Source organism: Hemitrygon akajei, chromosome 11, assembly GCF_048418815.1.
Source record: "Hemitrygon akajei chromosome 11, sHemAka1.3, whole genome shotgun sequence".
Taxonomy (NCBI): Eukaryota; Metazoa; Chordata; class Chondrichthyes; order Myliobatiformes; family Dasyatidae; genus Hemitrygon; species Hemitrygon akajei.
In genome coordinates, this window is record NC_133134.1 from 86,665,723 (window position 1) to 86,691,005 (window position 25,283).

General features: G+C 42.9%; 1 protein-coding gene across 1 annotated transcript in view; it reads right to left on the bottom strand.

The window, feature by feature from the left end:
- LOC140735815 (ras GTPase-activating-like protein IQGAP1) overlaps window positions 1-25,283 on the bottom strand; it is a 247,891-nt gene that overhangs the window by 181,075 nt on the left and 41,533 nt on the right. Inside the window, 3 exon segments of the mRNA XM_073061320.1 lie at window positions 6,041-6,204; window positions 8,349-8,436; window positions 14,592-14,776. Coding sequence (XP_072917421.1) covers window positions 6,041-6,204; window positions 8,349-8,436; window positions 14,592-14,776 — 437 coding nt within the window.

Consider the following 25,283-nt stretch of genomic DNA (forward strand, 5'->3'; position numbering starts at 1 on the left):
TTCTAGTTAGTAGGTTACACGGTTGGCACAACATTGTTGGTGAACATCCTGTAACGTGCTGTAGATTTTCTATTTCTAAAGGACCCTACAGAAAATCCTGGCAACTCTGGACACTGTTTCTAACCCTCCGCATGTCACCTTGGCTGAATAGAGCAATACTTTTAGTAATAGACTAAGACAACAGCACTGCTCCAAAGAGCACTATGAGGTCATTCTTACCCTCAGCCATTAGATTCTGTAATGAGTCAACCTACAGTCAGGGAAGTGATGACTGTGGCAACTTACCTTTTTATTCTTTCTTCTTCTCTTCTAATATTTATATCTGTGTACTTGAGGTGCTACTGTGACACTGTAATTTCCTTTGGGATCAATAAAGTATATCCATCTATCTAACAGTACCTCCTCCACCATCTCAAAACGTTCTTGCAAGTTAGCACACTCTACACTGATCTCCTTATCCTCTCCTTGGTAAATATTGATGCAAAGTACTCATTTAGGACCTCACTCATATCCTCTCCCTCCTTTATCCTTGAGTGGTCCTACCTACAAGAAATATGGTGTCCACTGAAGAAAGGAGCTGATTTTTAAGCACTTAGCTTAAACATGTCTCTGGCAGAAATAGTTTGTCTTTCATAAAAGAGAACAGTCTAAAGCACAAATAAGTGTAAATCAACATTTCAGTTTGACAAATGGAGTTACATGATTGTACGGTACAGAAATAGGCCCTTGGATCCACCAAGTCAAACTGACCTTTATATCCATCTAAACTTAAAAAAAGGTTTCCAAATACTGGAGAGATATTTTCCAAACTCTATCCCAAATACTTAATTACAATGTGGAACCTAACCCATTGATTGCTCTTTTTGGCACCTCCGGAGAGGGGGACACACACCTAAGTCCGACCAAACATCACATACTGTCTTTTGCTTCTCTTTTGGCCAGGCACGCAGTCAAGTCACTTTTTATTGTCATTTCAACCATAACTGCTGGTACAGTACACAGTAAAAACGAGACGACATTTTTCAGGACTATGGTGCTACATGGTCTTGCTCAGGTGGAGGGATTCTGCCCCACCCACTCAGTGGCTTAGGGACATCACGTCCAGTCTATACCTTGAAATCCATTATTCAACTCTCAATTCGGACATAAAGTTCCAAAAGGTGTGGGAATCCTTTCTTGAATATTTTCAGAATTCCAGGCCAAATTAAAGGTTCATCCTTTCTTCCTCTCCTCTGCACATAACTCCCTGACTTTCAGCATTCACTGGTAAAATTCTACGAACTCAGACGTGTAAACATACAAGTTTGTGTGTTAGGAAAACATACCTTCTCTATACCAATGCAGCTCTGTGGAGATAAAGGTTCTGTTTAACCTTTTTTGCTAATGCTTGGAGATGGGGATTGGGAGGGCTAGGTCAGGGCAGGGAGGCAACCAAAGCATGATTGTACTATGGGTGCATCTCTTTCATAGATGCGAATTGTACATTTGTATAAACCTCCTTTGTACTATGCTTTCTTGATTTAAAAAACCAATAAAAATATTGCTGAGAAAAAAAAGATTTCCCCTCAGGTCTCCTTCCTCTCATCTTTTATCTCTTGTTTCCGATATCCTTACTATGAGAGGTAGCCTCTTCCACTATCCAGAATTCAAATCTTAACATGCAACAGAGGAATATTTTTAAAATATTTACCATTATTAGTGCTTTGACAATAGATGGAGCAGATAGAGAGAGCCTAAATTGACAGGCAAATGAGTTCAAAGTAAATTTACTATCAAAGGGTGTATATGTCACCATATATAACCCTGAGATTCATTTTCTTGTGGGCATACTCAGTAAATCCATAATAGAGTAATAAGCATAGTAGAATCAATGAAAGACCATACCAACTGGGCACTCAACCAATGTGCAAAAGACTACAAACTGCAAATACATAAAGAAATAATAATAATAATCAACAAATATCAAGAATATGAGATGAAAAGTCATCTAAAGAGAGTCCATAGATTGTGGGAATAGTTCAGTGATGGGGCAAGTGAAGGTGAGTAAAGCTATCTCCTCTGGTTCAAGAGCCTGACGGTTGAAGGGTCATATCTGTCCGTGAACCTGGTAGCGAGTCCTGAAGCTCCTGCACCTTTTTTCTGATGGCAGCAATGAGAAGAGAGCATGGTGGTGGGGGTCCCTGATGATAAATGTTGCTTTTCTGTGAAAACACTCCATGTAGATGTGCTCAGTGATGAGGAGGGCTTTACCCATAATGGGCTGAGCTATATCCACTACTTATTGTAGAATTTTCCATTCAAGGGCATTGGTATTTCCATATCAGGCTGTGATGCAACTAGTCAATATACTCGCTACCACACATCTATAGAAGCTTGTCAAAGTCTTAGATGTCATGCCAAATATTCACAAAGTGCTAAGGAAGTAGAGGCAGTGTCATGCTTTCTTCATAATTACACTTACATGCTGGACCCATGTCCTCTGAAATGATATTACCAAGGAATTTAAAGTTGCTCTCTACCCCTGATGAGGACTGACTCATGAATCTCTGATTCAGAAGAAGGAAACCAGCTCCTTGGTCTGCTGGTATTGAGTAAGAGGTTGTTGTTTGGCACCACTCAGTCAAATTTTCAATCTCCCTCCTATATACTGAAACAATACCACCTTTGATTTGGCCTGTAGCAGTGATGGCATCAGCTGTGCTTCCCCACACAGTTATAAATGTAAAGCGAGTAAAGCGGGGGCTAAGTACACAGCCTTGTGGTGCACCTGTGCTGATAAGAGATTGTGTAGATTTTGTTCCCAATCTGAACTGACTGGGGTCTGAAAGTGAGGAAATCAAGGATCCATTTGCACAAGGAGGTACTAAGGTCTATTGGTCTTGAAGCTTATTGATTAGTTTTGAGGGTATGATAGTATTGAATAACAAGCTTTAATCAATAAAGAGCCTCATTACTGTTCAGATACTCCAGGGTTGAGTGAAGAGCCAAGGAGATGGCAACTTTGAACATTAGAACGAGAAAGAAATAGGCCAAGTGACTTTCAAAGTGCAAATTTCAAAATATATTATCCAAGTATGTGTAATGCCCTGGTTCGTACTTTACTGTTATGCTGAATGCATTTCATTTTGGCAGTTCCATAAGGGCCGTCGGTTCTGCTTTCAGCCTGTTTGGGTTGTTGAAGATAAGGGATGAGGAGAAATGTGTGCCATCCAATTAGGATGGTAGAGCAGAGGGCAGGTTTCTCTGGTGAGGGACACTAAGGCTGGGCTTGGAGCTTTTGTTTGGCAGGAGATGAAGAGAGAAGACACCGGGGAGAAGAGGTCATAGGATTCAAATGTGACTCAACAAAGCCAGGGGCGAGATCGATCAAGTTTCAGTGAATATGAAGAAGCTTTGAGCTCCAACTTGTGCATATTTGACTGTTTAATTAAAATGAGCCCCTCCCCCCCAGCTGATTTCTCACAGACCTCATTTGCGATTTAATGTTTAATATTTCTGAGCACTTTGTACAGTAGGCATCCCTCTAAAATGTTTTTTAAATGTTTTTTTTGTTTATTTCACTGTTACACGTGTCTGAGCTGGTATGTTCTTGTTGATTTCATTGTTTTTTTTTGAAAACTTTGAAAATAAAGTATTAAAAAAAATAAAAAATAAAAAATGGGCCCTTTTGTTTTTATTTTCTTTACTAATGTGGTAAACTATGTATACCTGTCTGGACACGCCCCTCTGCTGACTGCTCCTGTGGCTCGTCCCACAGACCCCAGTATAAAGGTGATTGGGGCACTGCTCCCCACCTCAGTCTTCAACATGTCATGCTCCCTTTTCACTGTTAATAAAAGCCTATCATTCACTTCCAGTCTCCTAGAGTTATTGATGGTGCATCAACTAAACCTTTAATTAAGTTATGATTCATAAATACAATTTCTTGAATTGAATACGGTGTACTGCATTATTTCATGGTACGAATTTGTAACAGGGTGGCAAATTACACAGCATCCACACAAGCCGGGGTTTGGGGTGGGAGAGCCATCTCAAACTCACGAGTTTTGCGGGACTGGAAGTGTCTTTCCGAGACTTACGCAGCCAAGGAAACCAGGGGGTTTCATTGAGGGGGTATCGTCCGGGATCAATTTCTTTGGGTGCTGTGTGATCGCCCTGAGCATTGATCCAGAGGGTTGTGTATTTAAACCTGTGTTAAACTGTTGTCCAGTAGTGATTAAGATATGTGGTTATGGACGCTGCAGGGGTTGAGCGGTGGTGCAAATCCACGGGGTTACCGGTAACTAATGCGTGTGTATTGAGTGGGGTAGACATTCGTATTCCCGATGAAAAGTTAATTCGAACTTTAAGTACCATTTAAGCAGTAGGAGCTGTTACGATTGTGGAGCGGTAGATCATTTGGGAGCTTCTGATGGTGCCATTCTACAAGCTTACTGCAACCTGAGTGCTCTGAAAATGAACCATTTGCTGGAATTGAGCCCTGAGGAAGTGGCAGCTGCTCTGCGAGATGACCCGGGCATTGGTACTGTCTGGTCAGCAGTTGAAAAGGGAGACATGGCCTAAGTGGACAGGATGAAACACACTGCAGTGTCTCAATCACTGAGAGAATGGCCCAGATTGGAGTTGAGGAACTAGAACCTACACCGGGTTACGTTGCCTCTGGACTACCCTCGATATTCTTAGCTGGGTCTGCCTGAGAAGTATCAGAGGATTGTGTTGAAGTAGCTTTATGCTAATTCTGGTTGACAAGACCTATGGATTGCTCAGAGATCGGTTCTACTGGCCCCAGATGAAGCCAGAGGTTGAAGAGTACTGCAAGTTGTGCATTCGGTGTATACAGAGAAAGATGCTGCCTGCAAGGGCCTCTTCATTGACCCACTTGCAGAATGCAGGACCGCCTGACCAGTCCCACAATACAACTGCCTGAGTGGATGGTGAAGGCAGGTACTTTAAAAAGCATCTTAAATGCCAAAGTCTAGAAGGCTGTGGACTAAAGTGCTGATAAAGTGGATTAGCGTGGATGTCGACATGCCCAAGACCAGAAGGAATTGCAAGGAGTTGAGGATACAGCCGAGTCGATCACACAATCAAGCCTTTCACTGACTGTCTAAACTTCCCACTCGCTCAGGAAAGCGGCCATTGTAATCAAGAAACCCTCCCACCACGGCCATTCTCCCTCCTGTCAGGCAGAAGATTAAAAAAAAGCTTCAAAACACTTACCACCTGACTCAAGGACAGCTCTATCCCACTATTATAAGTCTGAATGGACCTCTCTATGCTGAAATGAACTCGATCCCCCAATCATACTCATCATGGCCCTTGAATTTTGTTTGTCTACCTGCACTACACTTTCTCTGCAACTGTAAAGTTCAAAGTAAATTTATTATCAAAGCACATACGTCACCATATACTAACCAGAGATTCATTTTCTTGCAGGAATTTGCATTGAAACAAAGAAATACACTCAAATCAATGAAAAGCTACATATAAAAATGACCAATGTGCAAAATATGAACAAAATAAATACAAAAACAAACAAGTACATGAAGTAATGCTTGCGTTCAGCTATCCTTATATAGTGAACACTATATTCTGCACTGCTTTCTCACTCTTTTGCACTACCTTGATGTACCTGTGTGGAATAATCTGTCCGAATGGCACATAAACAAAAGCTGGGTACACTTGACAATAATAAACCGAACACACCCATCCGCAATAGACATGGTCAAGGGGATCATTTTTGAGCCATCAGGGCCAGAGGTTTGAATCAAGTAAATTATCTTGTATATGTGCACATCTTGCAGAAAGTGGCACCGAGTGTAAAAACGAGGGAGGATTCTGTCAGCGGACTGATACGTCCCTTTCAATACCCAAATGTGATTGTCTTACATGGAGAGTAAACACAAATGAACTTTATCTGAATTCTGTATCAGGCCTGGTTAAAGTCAGGGATTGCAGAAAGCATTCAGTTTCACTGTTCAAGAACAACCAAAAAAAAAAAGAACAAGCACATACATAAATAAAAAACAACATTTAATACCAATGCTTTCTGCTCACGGTCGATGATTAGCTGATCCATGTACCATTCCATATTCTCCCGATGAATCTCGTGCAGACTCAAAGCTGGACTCTGCAGAGCCAAGTACAGAGCCTGTGCATCTCTCCTCTCCAGTGCCTCATCCACATACTCCAAGGCAGCTTGCACTGAGAAGAGAAAAGTCACACATTACAGAGCACAGGGCAGGTTAGTGGTGTAACACAGAACATAAATAGGAGTAAGCATAGCCCCTGGAGCCTGCTCTGCTATTCATTAAGCCCACACCACATCCCTTATCTCAACTCCACTTCCACCGATCTTTATATTCCCCAGATTCCCGTAAGGTACAAAATTTAATCAAATGCAGCCTTGACAACTAAAAATCCATAATGAAATAGAGCACCAAGTCAATACAAGTGGAAGGAAGAATATCACTGCTCTAGAGGTTAATAGGTACAAAGAAGACGGATAGAAATAATTTCTTTCTTTCAGCCGAAATTATTTTGTCCTGTGTATTAAAATACACAGAACAAAGTCAGTCTTGCAATTTTACAGCAGGAAGAAGATTAGCTTTATTTATTTGTTGTATGTACATCAAAACATACAGGGAAATGCACCATTTTATGTCAACAACCAGCCGAGCCTGATAACATGTTGGGACGGCTTGCAAGTGCCGCCACACTTCAGGCGCAATATAGTATGTCCAAAACTCACTATCCCGAACCCATACGTCTGTGGAATGTGGGGGGAAACTGGAGCACCTGGAGGAAACCACACAGTCCTGGGCAGAAAGTACAAACTCCTTACAGACAGCAGTGGGAATCAAACCCCGATTGGCGATCGTTGACATTGTGCTAACCGCTATGCGACTGTGCCACCCTGTCCAGCAGCAGTAGTGGAGGTAGAGGGATGGTCAACATTTCAGATTGAGACCCTGCAATCAGCACGTGAAATAAGGTCTCAACACAAACCATTCTTTTTCTATTTTGTTCCATTTTCCTGTATCTGCACTGCCTTTTGTCTCCTACAGTACATTTTACTAACACAGGAATATTCTGAAGAGCTGCATACACAATTAATATTAGATACTATTCTCCAGTGTCCGCTGCCTGGAACACAAGCTGGAATGCTTTCATCTGCGGCTGACCCAACACGAGACAAGCTAATTTGCCTTGGTCTGCAGCTAACCTAGCGCAAGATGAGGATCTGCTGTACCTTTGTTCTTGCAGGAATGTGGCTCCAGGACAACATCCCATTAACATTCAGGCCATGCCACTCACAGACCTGTGACAGTAATGTTTTGTTTTTGTATGTGCTATCATAACTATATGAGCCGCGTGTGAATGTTTGTACTGTGTTTTGCACCAAGGCTGCAAAAGAATGATGCTTTGTTTATCTGTATACTGTATATTAGTGTATGGTTGAATGACAATTAAACTTGAACTTGATTTTGGCATAGGATGTATTCAAGACAATTGCACGCAGCTATCTAGTACAAACAAGATAACAACCAGTAACTAGTTTTGAGCTGGTATTAGCTGTTTAAACTCCACCAAGTTAATGTTCTGCATCACAAGAAGATAGGAATGGTTAAGACCTCCTTCAGCAATTTCCAGGGTTCATACAAATCTCAATCATGAAATTCCTGGAGATGATGCATGCACTCTACAATGCCACATTTGAAGGGAGCAGCAGCTCCCAAACGAGCTCAATGCTGATTTATGACCTTGCTACTCGAGAAAGTAGGAACCTTAAACTCAGTTACTGGCTCAGCCAACACATGCACCCAGGTCACTCCAACCTGCTAAGATCTTCAATGGCTAGTTTGCTAGACTCTGTGTGAAACTTCACACTGTGCAGTTTTCTTCCATTTCCTTAGTCTGCAATTTTAGTCATTGTAGTCCACTGAACATGCAAAAGGCAAGCTTAACTAAATTGACTTGTTGGGTAATTGGGTCAAATACAGTTTTGCAGAGTTAGATTTTACTCACCACTAAAGCCAACAGATTGGTGAAACCCATCTTATTTTTGTCTCAAATTACCACTTGTTATTTCAAGTGGATCATGCCTACAGGTCAATAGATATTGTGCAACTATGATATCACAGGAGATCAATTCTGTTTTATGTAAAATAGTCCATTCGGCCCTCTGCTAATCCCATTAAAAATTTCTCCCTAATGCCTTTACAATTTGCCTTTGATACTCCATGAGTTTTGCAGGTAGCATCCTGGATCATCACCACTTTCTGCACAAGGACATTTTTCTCCCTCATATCTGCCCCAATGCCAGGTGAGAGAAACACCATCCTTACCATTGACTTTGTTAATGTTGCCTTGAATCTCAGCTTGAGTCAAGAGCTCCTCATACACATCCTTCCCTTCGGACAGCTGTGGTTTATACTGAAGAATGAACAAAGAGGAGAGTGAGTAAGAGTGCATGCACCAACCGCAACACACCCCTCCCCCCCCCACCCCCAAGCTGGAGAAGCTCAGCAGGTCAGGCGCATCTATGGAGTGGAATAAATGCAACCCATATTGATGAAGGGCCTTGACCCAAAATGTCAGCTGTTTATCCCTTTCCATAGATGCTGCTTGCCCCACTGAGTTCCTCCAACATTTTGTATATATTATGAGGGAAATTAACCATCAATGTTTCAGGTAGAAAACATGCATCAGGAAAGTCTTGGCCTGAAACTTCAACTGTTTACTTCCCTCAGTAGATGCTGCCTGACTGCTGAGTTCCTTCAGCATTTTGAGTGTAAATCATACATCTAATTCCTCAAAGACCGGTTTCATGCACCACCTTATTACATCAAAGCGTCTCTCAGAATAGATCCCTTTAGGAATTAACATAGAACAGGCCCTTCAGCTCACATTGTTTGAGAACTAATTGTTGCCAAACTAATGACATTAACTCCATCACCCAGGGCATGCCCTCTTCTCATTGCTACCATCAAGGAGGTAGTACAGAAGCCTAAAGACTCACTCTCGCCATTTTACGAACAACTTCTTCCCTTCCACCATCAGATTACTGAATGTAAAATATATATAAACATAAACACAAACCCAAACACACTGCTGTCACATTATAGCAAATTTCACAACCTATAATTGCAAGAAAAAGTTTGTGACCCCTTTGCAATTACCTAGTTTTTCTGCACTAATTACTCATAAAAAATGGTCTGATCTTCATCCAAGTCACGATAATAGACAAACACAGACAGCCTAAGCTAATAGCACAATAACAGTTAAACTTTTTGCCTCCAATTTCCACCCTGCCCCTCAAATTTATCTGGTCCATTTCAGATTCCTCCCTTCCTTTCTCCATCTCTGGAAACAGCTTATCTACTGATATCTTTTACAAACCCACTGATTCCCACAGCTTCCCACCCTGTCACTTGTAAAAATGCCACCCCCTTCTCTCAGTTCCCCCGTTTCCGTCATATCTGCTCACAGGATGAGGCTTTTTATTCCAGAACTAATAAGATGTCCTCCTCCTACAAAGAACAGGACAGTTCTTCCTCCACCATCAATGCTGCCTTCACCCACATCTCTTCCATTTTGCGCATGTCTACCCTCAACCCATCTTTTGACCACCCACCAGGGAGAGGGTTTCTCTTACTCTCACCCACCCTAGTAGATTCTGTGTCCAACACAAAATTCTCCATAACTTCTGCTGTCTCCAACAGGATCCCACCACCAAGCACATCTTTTGCTCCACCCACTTTCTGCAGGAATCACTCTAATTGCAACTCCCTTGTCCATTCATCCCTGCCCTGATTTCTCTTTTGGTACCTATCCTTGCAAGTGGAACGAGTGCCATACCTGCCCCTACACCTCCTCCTCATTACCATACAGGGCCCCAAACAGTCCTTCCAGGTGAGGTGACACTTCACCTGTGAGTTTGTTGGGGCCATCTACTGTATCTGGTGCTCCCAATGAGGCCTCCTGTATATCCATGAGACATGATGTAGATTGGGAAACTGCTTCTCCAAGCACCTACACTGCAACTGCCAGAGAAAAAAAAAATGGCATCTCCCAGTGGCACCCATTTCCCATTCTGACCTGTCACGATAAGGCCACACTCAGGATGAAGGAGTAACACCTTATTTTCTGTCTGGGTAGCCTCCACATCACTTTCTCAAACTACTGGTAATTGCCACACCCACACCTCCACCTTCAACATTCCTGTTTCCCTCTCTCACCTCATCTCCTTACCTGCCCATCACCTCTCTCTGGTGCACTTCCCCCTTCCTTTTTTTCCATGGTCTCCAATCAGATTCCCCCCTCTCCAGCCCTATATCTCTTTTGCCAATCAACTTCCCAGCTCTTTACTTCACCCTTTCACCTCTCCCAGTTTCACCCATCACCTTCTCTTCCTCTCCCCCAGCTTCTTGCTCCAATTTCTCACCTTTTTTCCCAGTCCCAATGAAGGGTCTTGGCCCAAAATGTCAACTGTTTATTAATTTCTATAGATGCTGTCTGGCCTGCTGAGTTCCACCAGCATTTTGTGTGGCTTGCTTGGATTTCCAGCATCTGCAGATTTTCTCATGTTTGTACTTGTCATATTTAATCACTCACAATCCAGGATGGAAAATCTCTGTGACCCCTTATATTTAATAATTGGACTCTGACTTGGCCATTCATTCCAAACACAAATTTTCTTCACTTTAAACAATTCTTTTGCTGATTTATTTGTGTTTTGGATCATTGTCTTGCTGCATCTTCCAACTTCTATTAAGCTTCAGGTGATTGACCACTGCCTTGACCTACACCTGCAAAATGTCTTGAGACAATTTTAAATTCAATGATTGCCAAGCTGACCAGCCCCAGACCATGATGCTCCTTCTACCATGCTTTACAGCTGGGATGAGTCTCTGATGTTTGTGTGCAGTGCCTTTTTCCCTCCAAACATAGCAATGTGTACTTACATAAGAACATAAGAAAAAGGAGCAGGAGTCGGCCATCTGGCCGGTCGAGCCTTCTCCCATTCAACAAGATCATGACTGACCTAGCCACTGACTCATCTCCACCTGCCTGCCTTTTCCTCATAACCTTTAATTCCCCGACTATGCAAAAAATCTATCCAACCCTGTCTTAACTATATTTACTGAAGTAGCCTCCACTATTACATTGGGCAGAGAATTCCACAGATTCACCACTGTCTGAAAAAAGCAGTTCCTCTTCATCTCTGTCCTAAATCTACTTTCCTGAATCTTGAGGCTATGCCCCCTAGTTCTAGTCTCACCAATCAGTGGAAATAACTTTCCTGCCTCTATCTTATCTATCCCTTTCATAATTTTATACGTTTTTACAAGATCTCCTCTTGTTCTTCTGAATTCCAGCGACTACAATCTCAGGCGACTCAATCTCTCCTCATTATCTAAGCTTATCTCTGGAACCAAACTGGTAAACCTCCTCTGCAATATCTCCAAAACCAGTATATTCCTCCTCAAGTAGGAGACCAGAACTGCACACAGTACTCCACGTGTGGCCTCACCAGTACCCTGTACAGTTGCAGCATAACATCTGCTTTTACATTTAATCCCTCTAGCAATGAAGGTCAACATTCCATTTGCCTTCTTGATAGCCTTTGAACCTACAAACCAACCTCTTGTGATTCATGCACAAGCACTCCCAAGTCCCTCTGCACAGCAGCATGCTGCAGTTTTTTACCATTTAAATAATAAATCTGCTCTTTCATTTTTCCTTCCAAAGTGGATGACCACGCATTTACCAACATTGTACTCCATCTGCCAGACCCTTGCCTACTCTATATCCCTCTGCAGACTGTCCATATCTTCTGCACAATTTGCTTTTCCACTCAATTTAGTATCATCAGCAAACTAAGATACACTACACTCAGTCCCCTCTTCCAGATTATTAATGTATATCATGAACAGTTGCAGGCCCAGCACTAACCCTTGCGGCACAACGCTCTCCACTGATTGCCAACCAGATTAACAGCCAAGTATCCAAACTCTCTGCTTTCTATTGGTTAACCACTCCTCTATCCATGCTAATACATCACCCCAACTCTATGCATCCTTATCTTATGGATAAATCTCTTATGTGGCACCTTATTGAACATCTTCTGGAAATCCAAGTACATAATGTCCATCTGTTCCTCTCCTTCCACTGCGTTCGTTATATCCTCAAAGAACTCCAGTATGTTTGTCAAACAGGACTGACTTTGAGGAATCCATGCTGCATCTGCATGATGGATCCATTTCTTTCCAGATGCCTTGCTGTTTCTTCTTTAATGATAGCTTCAAGCATTTTCCCAACTACAGATGTTAAACTAACTGGCCTAGAGTTACCTGCCTTTGCCTACATCCTTTTTAGAACAGTGGCGTGACATTCACCATCTTCCAATCCACCAAGATCTGCCCAGAGTTCAGAGAATTTTGTAGATCATCACCAAAGCCTCTACTACAACTTCTGCCATTTCTTTCAGAACCCTGGGATGCTGATTTCCCTTACTGTGGACTGATGAACACTCAGATCTTATAATTGCTTTTGTAGACTTTTCCAGCTTCATGCATCTCTACAATTCTTCTTCTAAGATCCTCTGAAGGATGTTTTGATTGAGGCATGGTGCACATAAACAGATCTTTCTTGAGAAGAGCAGGTTCTGTCAGTAAACTGACTTTGCGTATCTTTTTTTTAAAATAAAGGACAGGGCACCTCTTATCTCAAGCACCTGACTCAAAAAAGCTTTTGTAGAAGGCATTACCCCAGAGTTTAACCAACTTTTTTCAAACCTGGACTGAGATTGTTTAAATGGTGTACTCGGTAATGATGAGAAGTACAGTCGGCCCTCCTTATCCGCGGGTTCAGCATCCGTGGATTCAACCAACTGCGGATCGGGAAAACCCAGTTCCCTCTCCAGCACTTGTTGTTTGAGCATGTACAGACTATTTTTTCTTATCATTATTCCCTAAACAATACAGTATAACAACTATTTACATACATTTACATTGTATTAGGTACAATAAGTAATCTAGAGATTACTTAAAAGTACAGGCAGTCCCCGGGTTACGAACGAGTTCCGTTCCTGAGTCCGTCTTTAAGTCGGATTTTAAGTCGGGACAGGTACATCCGGTATTATGTAGCTTCAGTTAGTAAAATGTTTGTCTTAGTATATAGTATATATTTTACCTTTCTATGCATATAAAACACTTAAGAAACATATGTATTTCAATAATTAAACCACTGTGTTGCTTAGTAATAATTGTAGCTTTCATCAGGGCAGGGCCTTTCAAACATTCAAAATTGTTCTGATCATTGACTGACTAGTCTAACGCTTTTCCAAAGACCAATGGCGTTTCACCTCTTTGCAATCGCTTTATTTTCAATCATGATCATGATTATTTTTGTGAACAGAAACCCTGCGGATTCAGAGCTGCACCAGGCCCTAAAGTCCACCGCACTGATACAAGTTAAATAAGGTCTGGGGTTCCGCTGGGTCCTAAAGTCCACCACATTGAGACAGGTTAAATAAGGGACTTCAGAATCCACATTTTTTGGTATCCGCGGGGGGTCCCAGAACCAATTCCCCGCGGATAAGGAGGGCCGACTGTACAATTGTTTGTGTGTTCTTAATTTAGGCAGATTGTGCCCATCTATTATTGTGACTTAGATGAAGATCAAACTACATTGAGTAACTAATGCAGAAAACCAAGTAATTGCAAAAGGTTCACAAACATTTTCTTGCAGCTATATGCCAGTGATATTAAACCCTATTCTGATTTGCTGTGGAGATTAATAGAGCAGCTGATCTGCCCAGAGAGATTATCAATGCCTTCAGAAGTCAAGGCCTTCTCCCTCCAATGCTGACATCCAGCCAAACCACTGTTCTCAAGTCAGCATCTAAAAAATTAGCACTTTGACAGTACTACACTAAAAAAGTAGCCTAGATGCCAATGGAACTCAGACCAAGCAAGAGAGTGCAAAAAAGATAGCAAAAAAAAATCTTGAGGGCAGGCAACCTTTCAGAGGCAAGAGAATTCTGATCGAGTTACGCTAAGGCACCATACTACTGGGATGAATACCATGGGAAATGTCTCCAGCCTGCCCTCTGCTGGAGGATATCAGAGGAAAGACCTGGAAGCAAACAGGAATCACAAACACAAGAGATTCTGCAGATGATGGAAATCTAGAGCAACACACACAAAATGATGGAGGAACTCAACAGGTTGTGTAACAACTATGGAGCTGAACAAACAGCAGACATTTTGGTTCATCAGAGCTGAAGAGGATGGTGGTAGGAGAGAGGAAGGGATACAAACTGGCATGTGATAGGTGAAGCCAGGTGATGGGGGAAGTGAGTCAGGAGGGCAGGTGGATGAAGAGAGAAGCTAGGAGGTGATAAGTGGGAAAAGTAAAAAGGAGGAATCTGATAGGAGAGTGGACCATGGGAGAAAGCAAAGGTGGAGAACCAGAGGAAAGTAATGAGAAAAGGAAGGGGTAAGAGGGGAGCCAGAAAGTGGAATGGATAAAAGCAGAAATGGGGAGGAACCACATTTATATTTGTTTTATTAAGCACTACTCACATTGATCCGGTTTCTGGCATTGGCTGCCTTGTCACTCTTAGCTTGGTAGAGCATTTCCTGGTAAACTGGAGCTAGACCATCAGTGAGATTGACCAGCATGGCATTTGGATTGCGCAGAGCCAGCATAGTTTGGTCCGCAAGCCCTCGCTTGATGGCCTCGTTAATGGCAATCACAGCTGCGTGCACTGTGTGGAGAAAAGGTGGCGTTCAATTACAGATTGAACACAATGACGCAATGACCCGGGAAAATCATTTACTGTGAATGCCCACAAGAAAAACAAATCTCAGAGTTGTATGTAGTGACATATACTGCATGCACTTTGATAATAAATTTACTTTGTACATGAACAGGAATGATATGGACCAAGAGGGAACTAATGGGACTAGCTCAGGCAGGACACTTGTTTGGCATGATATATACATGTACATTCAGGAAACACTCTACTAGGTACACCTGTTCTTTAATGCAAATATCTAACTAGCCAATCATTTGGCAGCAATTCAGTGTTCAGATCAAACATTAGAATGGGTAAGTAATGTGATCTAAGTGACTTTGACCATGGAATGATTGTTGGTACTAAACAGGGTGGTTTGAGTATCTCAGAAATTGCTCATCTGGGAGTTTCACACACAACAGTTGCTAGAGTTTACAAAGAATGGTGCAAACAAAATCAACAAAAAAAATTCCAGTGAGAACCTTGTGCCTTGTTAATGGGGAAGGTCAGAGGAGAATAACTAGACTGGTTCAAGCTGACAGGAAGGAGACCATTAAATCAAATAATAACACATTATGCAGAAGAGCATCTCTGAATGTACAAATCAAACCTGTAAGTGGATGGGCTACAGCAACAGAAGACCACAAACATAGACCAAGTGGCCACTGAATTAGATACCCGGAGTGAGTAAGTAAAGCAATTGTCACCTAGCTAACGGATCAATAAGAATCCATCTATTATGCATATGCTTTAGGCGATTAATGTCATAAAATATGTGAAAGTCGTTTTACCTACTTGCAGCGAGCTACGGTGGAAGATAAATGTCAGAGTGGAAGATAAATGGTGGCCATGAGCTACCATGAGTCCATTACACATCTCAGCCACCTTCAAGCTTGTGCAAAGTTTAATTTGTAGTAACAGTTTTGGTTTGTAACAGTTTAAAACCTTATTACACTCTCAAAAGGCTGGATTTACAGCATAAATGTGGCATCAGCACACGAAGTGTGATCATTTGTCTGAAAAGAATAGGCTGAGTAAACTAGGGGTTTTGCCTCTTTGGAGCAAAGGGGGATGAAAGGCGACTTGATGGAGGTGTACGAGACAAGAGGCACCAATCAAATGGACAACAATCCCCCAAGGTGATTTTGACTTATACGAGGGGGCATTTTAAAGTGACTGGAGGAAATTATGGGGGAAGGGGTGATGTCAGAGGCAAGTTTATTTTTTTTTTATCCACAGAGAGTAATGGGTGCACGGAATGCCCTGCCAGGGGTGGTGGGAGAGGCAGATGTAGGGACATGCAAGAAACCCAGATTAGTGTATGGATGATAGAAAATGGGGGTGGGGGGCTACACAGAAGGGAAAACTCCACCATGGACACTTCCAAGTCCAGCTGTGAAACCCAGAGCTATAAATATGCCAATAGAAGCTCCAAAGTTCTCATCCCTGGGAGAGGAAGAATTTTCACCGAGAAGACAAGATGGACTACATGTACTTACGACTATAGCTCAGTATATAATATCATCATCCCTTTAAAAGTAAACAATGAGCCCCAAGACCTTGGCCTCAAAACCTCCTTGTGCAGTTGGGTTCTCAATTTCCTCATTTACAGACCCCCAGTCAGTTTGGATTGGCAACATCTCCACAATTTCCATTAGCACAGTTACACCACATGGCTGTGTGCTTTGCCTCCTGCTCTACTCACTTTATACTTATGAGGGTAAGCACCGCTCCAAAGCCATATTTACATTTGCAAAGGAAGCCATTGTCATAGGCCAAATCAAAGGTAGTAATGAATCAGCATATAGAAAGGAGATTGAAAATCTGACTGAGTGATGCTACAATGATGACCTCTTCCTCAATGTCAGCAAGACCAAGGAGCTGATTGACTTCAGGAGGAGGAAACCAGATGTCCATCAGCCAGTTCTCATCACGGGATAAGAGGTAAGGGGGGTGAAATCAGCAACTTTAAAATTCCTCACCGTTATCATTTCAAAGGATCTGCACTGGATCCAGGATGTGAGTGTCATTACAAAGAAAGCATGACAGTGCCTCTACTTCCTAAAAAAAATTGCGAAGATTTGGCATGTCATCTAAAACTTTGACAAACTCTATAGATGAGTGATGGAAAGCATATTCACTGTTGCATAACATCCTGGCATGAAAACACCAATACCCTTGACCCTTGTATGGAAAAACCAACAAAAAGTAGTGGATATGGCCCAGTCCATTACAGATAAGGCCCTCCCCATACTCCGCAACCATCAGGCTCTTGAACCAGAGGGGATAACTTCACTCACCTTCACTCAGCCACAACCTACAAACTCACTTTCAAGAAGCTCTTCATGTTATCAATATTTATTATTTTTCATTATTATTATTTTAATTTGTATTGCATAGTTTGTTGTCTTTTGCACATTGTTTGTCCAAATGACTGTGCTCTTGTGGCGCATACTCCGGAGGATCTTCAGACTGTCCTTGCTGTGGCGGTGAGAGCGTACAGCAGGATGGGGCTGACTGTCAATACCACCAAGACAGAAGCGGTTTGCCAATGGGGTACCAGTGTCCCACCCACCCTACCTGCCTTCACTGTTGGTGATGAAAAGCTGTCAGTAGCGCCATCTTTCAAATATCTGGGGAGCATTCTCTCTGAGGATAGCGGCATTGACAACGACATCCAGAGCCGCATTAAACAGGCATCAGCTGCCTTTGGGAGACTTCGGCGTAGAGTCTTTCAGAACAGGAGCCTTCGTCCCTCCACAAAGGTCGCCGTATACCAAGCAGTCTGCGTCACCACCCTCCTTTATAGCTGTGAAGCTTGGGTAACCTACAGCCGTCACATCAAGTCCTTGGAGCGCTTCCACATAAGCTGCCTTCAGTGCATCCTGGGAATTACCTGGCATGAGCGGGCGCGTCACACTGAAATACTTGTAAAGACCAACTGCAGAAGTATTGAGGCCATGGTCACCCAGAGTCAGCTGCAGTGGCTGGGGCACGTGATAAGGATGCCCCCATGTCGGCTACCCCGCAGAGTGTTATACGGCCAGCTACATCATGGTCGACGCTCAGCTGGAGGGCTGAAGAATCGCTATAAGGATCAGATGAAGAATGCTTTAAGGAAGTGCAAGATCAGACCCGAGGACCTGGAGGATGTTGCTGCTGACCGTAACACTTGGCGACAGCTGTGTAGGGACGGGGTTCGTATTCTGCAGATGGAAAGAACAACCAGAAGAAAGCCAGGAGAAATGCAGCAATGGTTGCCATCACTACCACATGTACATGTCCCACTTGCAATAGAACTTGTGGGTCCAGGATAGGACTGTATAGTCAAAGATCTCACCGTTAAAGGAGTGAACGTCGTCATCGGATTCCGATGGACAACCGAAGAAGTTTGTCCATCTTTGTTCTGTATAGTCTGTTAAGCCGTGCTCCTGGATCAGTGTGGATAACAATGCTCATCTCAAGACTGAGCTGATTCTACAACCTATGGATCTCAGCGGTTGGGAAGATGTTAAGAGTCGATTGTCAAGGATGAGGTGGTGGAAAACTTGGTGACACAGGACAAGATAGTACAAAGTCAGCATGGTTTCCTTCTGAAAAATCCTGCCTGACTGGCTGCCTGTTGGAATTCTTTGAGGAGATTGTAAGTAAGATAGATAAAGAGGATGCAGTGGATGTTGTATGATTTGGGCGTTCAGAAGACCTTTGACAAGGTTAAGAGCCCATGGTACTACAGGGAAGTTACTAACATGGTTACAGCATTGGCTGATTGGTAGGAGGCAGCAAATGGGAATAAAACGATCCTTTTCTGGTTGGCTGGCAGTGACTAGTGTTGTACCGCAGGGATCGATGTTGGAACTACTTTTTATGCTGTATATAAATGATTTAGATCATGAAATAGATGGTTTTGATGCCAAGTTTGCAGATGATACAAAGATTGGTGGAGGAATAGGTAGTGTTGAGGGAACAGTTAGGATGCAGAAGAACCTAGAGAGATTGGGAAAATGGGCAAGAAAGTGGCAAATGAAATCAATGTTGGAAAATGCTTGGTCAGGCACTTTAGTAGTAGAAATAAATGTGCAGACAATTTTCTAAACAGGGAGAAAATCCAGGAATCTGAAATGCAAAGGGAGCTGGGAATCCTTGTGCAGAACACCCTAAAAGTTAACTTGCAGGTTGAGTCGGTGGTGAGGAAGGCAAATGTCATGTTAGTGTTCATTTCAAGAGGTCTAGAATACAAGAGTAGGGATGTGATGCTGAGGCTTTATAAGGCACTGGTGAGGCCTCACCTTGTGTGCTGTGAACAGTTTTGGGCCTCTCATCTTAGAAAAGATGTGCTGGCATTGGAGAGGATCCAGAGGAGGTTCACAAGAATGATTCCGGGAATGAAAGGGTTATCAGACAAGGAACGTTTGATGGCTCTGGGTCTGTACTCACTGAAATTCAGAAAGATGAGGGGGATCTCATTGAAACCTTTCGAATGTTGAAAGGCCTAGACAGAGTAGATGTGGAAAGGATGTTTCCCATGGTGGGGTGAGTCTAAGACAAGAGGGCACAACCTCAGAATAGAGGGGCGCCTTTTCAAAACAGAAGCAGAGAAATTTCTTTAGCCAAAGGGTGGTGAATTTGTGGAATTTGTTTCTACATGCAGCTGTGGAGACCAGGCCATTGGGTGTATTTAAGGCAGAGAATGTTAGGTTCTTGATTGGACATTGCATCAAAGGTTAAAGAGAGAAGGCCAGGAACTGGGGTTGAGGAGGAGAAGAAAAAAAGGATCAGCCATTATTGAACGGCAGAGCAGATTTGATGCACCAGATGGCCTAATTCTGCTCCTATGTCTTATCACCTAATGACTCACTTTCAAAGACCCTACAACTCACCTGCTCAATATCACGTATTATTTGTTTATTATTATTACTGCTATTTGCTTTCTTGTATTTGTACAATTTGTCTTTTCCTCTTTGGTTGTTTGCCGTACTTGTGTAGTTTTTGATTGATTCTTTTGTATTTCTTTGTATCTACCGTGAAGGCCCACAAAAAAATGAACCTCGGGGTAGTACATGGTGACATCTGTACTTTGATAACAGATTTACTTTGAACTTGAAAGACTGGCCCTGGACAGCGAGCTGCTGGTGGTGACCTATGCCCCAGCAGAGGTGTCGGGCTTACTGACTGACGTAGGAGGGAAGAGTTGAATTGATGTTGAGTAGGTTAAAAGGTCAGCACAATATCATGGACTGAAGGGTCTGTATTCTTCAGTGGTGTTCTATGTTCTTAGATGCTGAAGCACTAGTTATGGTTTTATGTTGAAGCAACACTGAAATTGTGTGGACAAAATCGGCAATCAGCGATTGTGGAGTGAGCTTCGGCACTCCAAACCCTGAAGGTTCATCATAGTATTCAGGTGTACAAAACCTGTCTCCAGAAATCAAGACCACAGGATTAAATCTGTTCTACAGATTAACCAGCAAGGAAGAAGCTCCACTGGGAGGCAAGTACCTGCCCACTACCAGGAGGTGCCATTGTGAATGCTAGAATGATCAAAGCTTCAGTATTCGATGAGCTTTGTCAGACGGATAACAGGCTTCTGGGCCCACTGAAATCAAACAGAATACATCATAATACTAGAGGAAAGAGAAACAGTTTAATGGGAAACAGGAGTGGAGTGAATGTGACGCTACAGCCAAAAGGGCACAACAGTGCCTCTACTTCCTCAGGAGGCTAAAGAAATATTTCTGGGTCCTGTTCATCCTCACTCGTTTTCAGAGATGCACCACAGAAAACATCCTGTCTGGATACATCACAGCTGGATATGGCAACTGCTCTGCCCAAGACAGCAAGAAGCTGCTAAGTTGTGTACACAGTATGAAAACCAGTTTCCCCTCACGGACTCCAAGGATGTAATGCTGAGGCTTTATAAGGCATTGGTCAGACCACACTTAGAGTATTGTGAGCAGTTCTGGGCCTCTTATCCAAGAAAGGATGTGCTGCATTGGACAGGGTTCAAAGATGGTTCACAAGACTGAAAGGGTTAACATATGAGAAGCGTTTGATAGCTCTGGAACCGTACTCACTAGAGTTCAGAAGAACAGGGGTGGGGTGAGATCTAGTTGAAACCAACAAAATATTGAAAGGCCTGGATAGAGGGGAGGATGTGATTTGAGAATACAAGGATGTGCCTTTAGAACAGAGATGAGAAAAAGATTATTTAACCAAAGGGCAGTTAATGAATGGAATTCATTGCCACAAACGGCTGTGGTGGTAAAGTCTTTGGGGGTGCATTTAAAGTGGAGGTTGATAGATTCTTGATTATTAAGGGGGGTTAAAGGTTACAGGGAGAAGGCAGGAGAATGGGGTTGAGAGGGATAATAAATCAGCCACGGTGAAATGACAAAACAGACTCAATGGGTCTGAATGGCTGAATTCTGTCGGTAAAGCAGTCAACAGAATCAGTGATCCTACTCACCCTGGACATTCTCTCTTCTCCCTCGCTACATCTCACCGAATGGGAAGCCTGAGAGCACAGACCACCAGGCTGAAGGACAGCTTCTATGCCACTGTTATATGACTATTGCATCGTCTTCCTATATGACAAGATGGACTCCTGACCTCACAATCTGTCTCATCACAGCCCTTGCATTTTATTGTCTGGCTGCACTGCATTTTCTCTGTAACTGCAACACTATTGTGCAACACACACAAAATGCTGGGGTGCTCACCAGGCCAGGCAGCATCTATGGAGTGCAATAAACAGTCGATGTTTCAGGCCGAGACCCTTCATCAGGACTTCTTTATTCTGCATTGTTATTGTTCTGTTTTCCCTCAAGCGCTGCCAAGATGAAATGATCTGTATGGGTGGCACTCTGAAAGCTTTGCACTGCAGCTCAATACATGGTAAGAAAAATAAACCAATTTACCAACTGCTACTCGAATGCACCACAGTGACTGCTCATAGTAACCTGAACTTTGAGTTGCTGCACTGCATAAGCGTTGTCTGCAGTTGGCTTAAAGTTCTCAATGTTCAAAGTAAATTTATTATCGAAGTATATTTATTCATGACAGTACTTCCAAGGACTAGAGCAAGAGACGAATGAGAATACCATTATTTCTCAAGTCATACTTGCTAACCACACTTAGAAAGATACCAACGAACAGTTATTACCCCTCAATCATCAGGCTCTTGAACTAAAGGGGATAACCTCACTCAAAATTTACTCACCCCAACAGTGAACTGGTTTCACAACCTATGGACACTCACGTTCTCAATATTTATTATTTATTTATTTATTATTATTGCTTTGTCTAAATTCTTTAATCATCTGTTCAAAAGTTCTATAGAGGTACCAGGACTGCAGACAATAGTTTATGGTGCTGCCTCATTAGTTCAAGGACAAGCTGTAGATAAAGCAACAAACACGGAACTTGCTGAATCCAGCTGCATCCATGCTAATGATTATTAAAGTCAATTCTTCTACAAACAAAAGCACAGCTTCACTGCAAATGGTGTAATAAAACTGCCAACCATTTGAAAACATTTGTGAAAGAGACTTAAGTCATAAATGCAAGAGATTCTACAGATGCTGGAAATGTAGAGCAACACATCGGTATAATAAGTATACCGTTGGCGGGAACGACCGACCAGGGGTGAGCCACAGTGGCAGGGCCTCCGGCACTGAGTCTGACCCTGTGGTGCAGAAGGGTGGGACGGAAAAGAGGAGAGCTGTCATCATTGGGGTCTCCATAGTCAGGGGAGCAGACAGGAGATTTTGTGAACGTAAGAAGGACACCCACATGGTTTGTTGCCTCACAGGTGCCAGGGTCCAGGATGTCTCTGACCGGGTGCACAACATTCTAGTACGAGGGAAAGCAACCAGAAGTCGTGATACATGTTGATACCAACGACATAGGCAGGATGAGGGATGAGGTCCTGAAGTGTGAGTTTCGGGAACTAGGCAGAAGGCTGAAGAACAGGACCTCAAGGGTGGCGTTCTCAGGATTGCTGCCAGTGCTACGCGATAGTGATGGTAAGAATTGGAGGAGATGGCAGTTGAATGCGTGGCTGAGGAGTTGGTGCAGGGGGCAAAGTTTTAGATTTTTGGACTATTGGGATCTCTTCTGGGAAAGGTGGGACCTGTACAGATTGGATGGGTTGCACCTGAACTCGAGGGCGAGCAATATCCTTGCAGATAGGTTTTCAAGCATGGTTCAGAAGGATTTAAACTGATTTGCAAGGGGGATGGGACCCGGAGCAATAGAGCAGTGGAAGAAGTGCATGGAGTAAAGCCAGATCTAACATATAGAGAGGCTTTGAGGAAAGAGCAGCAGAATAAAGGGTATAAAGGTACTAAGGTAGAAGGGCTAAAGTGCGGGTACTTCAATGCAAGAATCATCAGGAACAAAGATGATGAACAGAGCTTGGATACATACATGGAATTATGATGTAGTGGCCATTACGGAGACTTGGCTGGCACCAGGGCAGGAATGGATTCTCAATATTCCTGAATTTCAGTGTTTTAAAAGGGATAAGGGGGGGGGGGGGGAAGGGGAGGAGGGGTGGCATTACTGGTCAGGGATACTATTACAGCTACAGAAAGTGTGGGTAATGTAGCAGGATCCTCTTTTGAGTCAGGAACAGGAAAGGAGCAGTTACTCTATTGGGGGTATTCTATAGGCCCCCTGGTAGCAGCAGAGATACCGAGGAGCAGATTGGGAGGCAGATTTTGGAAAGGTGCAAAATTAACAGGGTTGTTTTCATGGATGACTTTAACTTCCCTAATATTGATTGGCACCTGATTAGTTCCAATGGTTTAGATGGGGCAGTTTGTTAAGTGTGTCCAGGATGGATTCCTGTCACAGTATGTTGACAGGCTGACTAGGGGGAATGCCATACTAGATCTAGTATTAGGTAATGAATTGGGTCAGGTCACAGATCTCTCAGTGGGTGAGCATCTGGGGGACAGTGATCACCGCTCCTTGGCCTTTAGCATCATCATGGAAAAGGATAGAATCAGAGAGGACAGGAAAATTTTTAATTGGGGAAGGGCAAATTATGAGGCTATAAGGCTAGAACTTGAGGGTGTGAATTGGGATGATGTTTTTGCAGGGAAATATACTATGGACATGTGGTTGATGTTTAGGGATCTCTTGCAGGATGCTAGAGATAAATTTGCCCCGCTGAGGAAGATAAAGACTGGTAGGGTGAAGGAACCATGGGTGACAAGTGAGGTGGAAAATCTAGTCAGGTGGAAGAAGGCAGCATACATGAGGTTTAGGAAGCAAGGATCAGATGGGGCTATTGAGGAATATAGGTTAGCAAGAAAGGGGTTTAAGAAGGGGCTGAGGAGAGCAAGAAGGGGACATGAGAAGGCCTTAGCGAGTAGGGTAAAGGAAAACCCCAAGGCATTCTTCAATTATGTGAAGAACAAAAGGACGACCAGAGTGGAGGTAGGACTGATTAGAGATAAAGGTGGGAAGATGTGCCTGGAGGCTGTGGAAGTGAGCGAGGTCCTCAATGAATACTTCTCTTCGGTAATCAACAATGAGAGGGAACTTGATGACAGTGAGGACAATATGAGTGAGGTTGATGTTCTGGAGCATGTTGATATTAAGGGAGAGGAGGTGTTGGAGTTGTATGGGAGGCAGCATTGTGGGCCGAACGGCCTGTACTGAGCTGAACTATTGTACGTTCATCAGGATCTCGGCCTGAAACGGCAATGGTTTATTTGTTTCCATAGATGCTGCCTCATTTTGTGTGTGGAGACTATATTATTCACCTCTAAATGATAAAGCTTTATTGGCCAAGTCAATTGACTGTGTGCACATTCCAATATGGCCAATGCAAGAAACTACAATTACTGTAGAAATGAAGAGATTCTTCCACAAATCTCATTACAGCAGACACATTTAAAACACACTATACAAAAAATCTGGAGATATGGCTTCCACTTTAAAATTTAGAGGTATATAGCCTCTCTTGGTACTGTTACAAGGTGTGTTGTTCTTAGAAAATAATCTATATCACAATTTTTCACATTGCAAAAGCTCATCATTTGTGCATGCATCAAATGAGAGTTTTTAAAAAATTGCTCACTTCCCACTACCCACCCACACAGACATTTTATTCTGCATTTCAAACTTTTGGGATATGAATTGTGAATTTTTTCAGGGGGAGACAAAATCCTTCAGAAAGTAGCGGATACAGCCCAATCCATCACAAACAAAGCACTCCCTGTTATTGAGCGCATTTACAAAAGAGTGCTGTCTCAAGGAAACAGCATCCATCAAGAACCTTCACCATCAGGCCATGTTCTCTTCTTGCTACTACCATTGATCAGGAGGTACAGGAGCCTCAAGTCCCACACTACCAGGTTTATGAACAGACTCCTGAGCCAGCAGCAACTTCCCTCACCTCAACTCTACTCTGAACTAATTCCACAACTTGCAGATGTTCAATATTATTTATATTTTTATTTACACA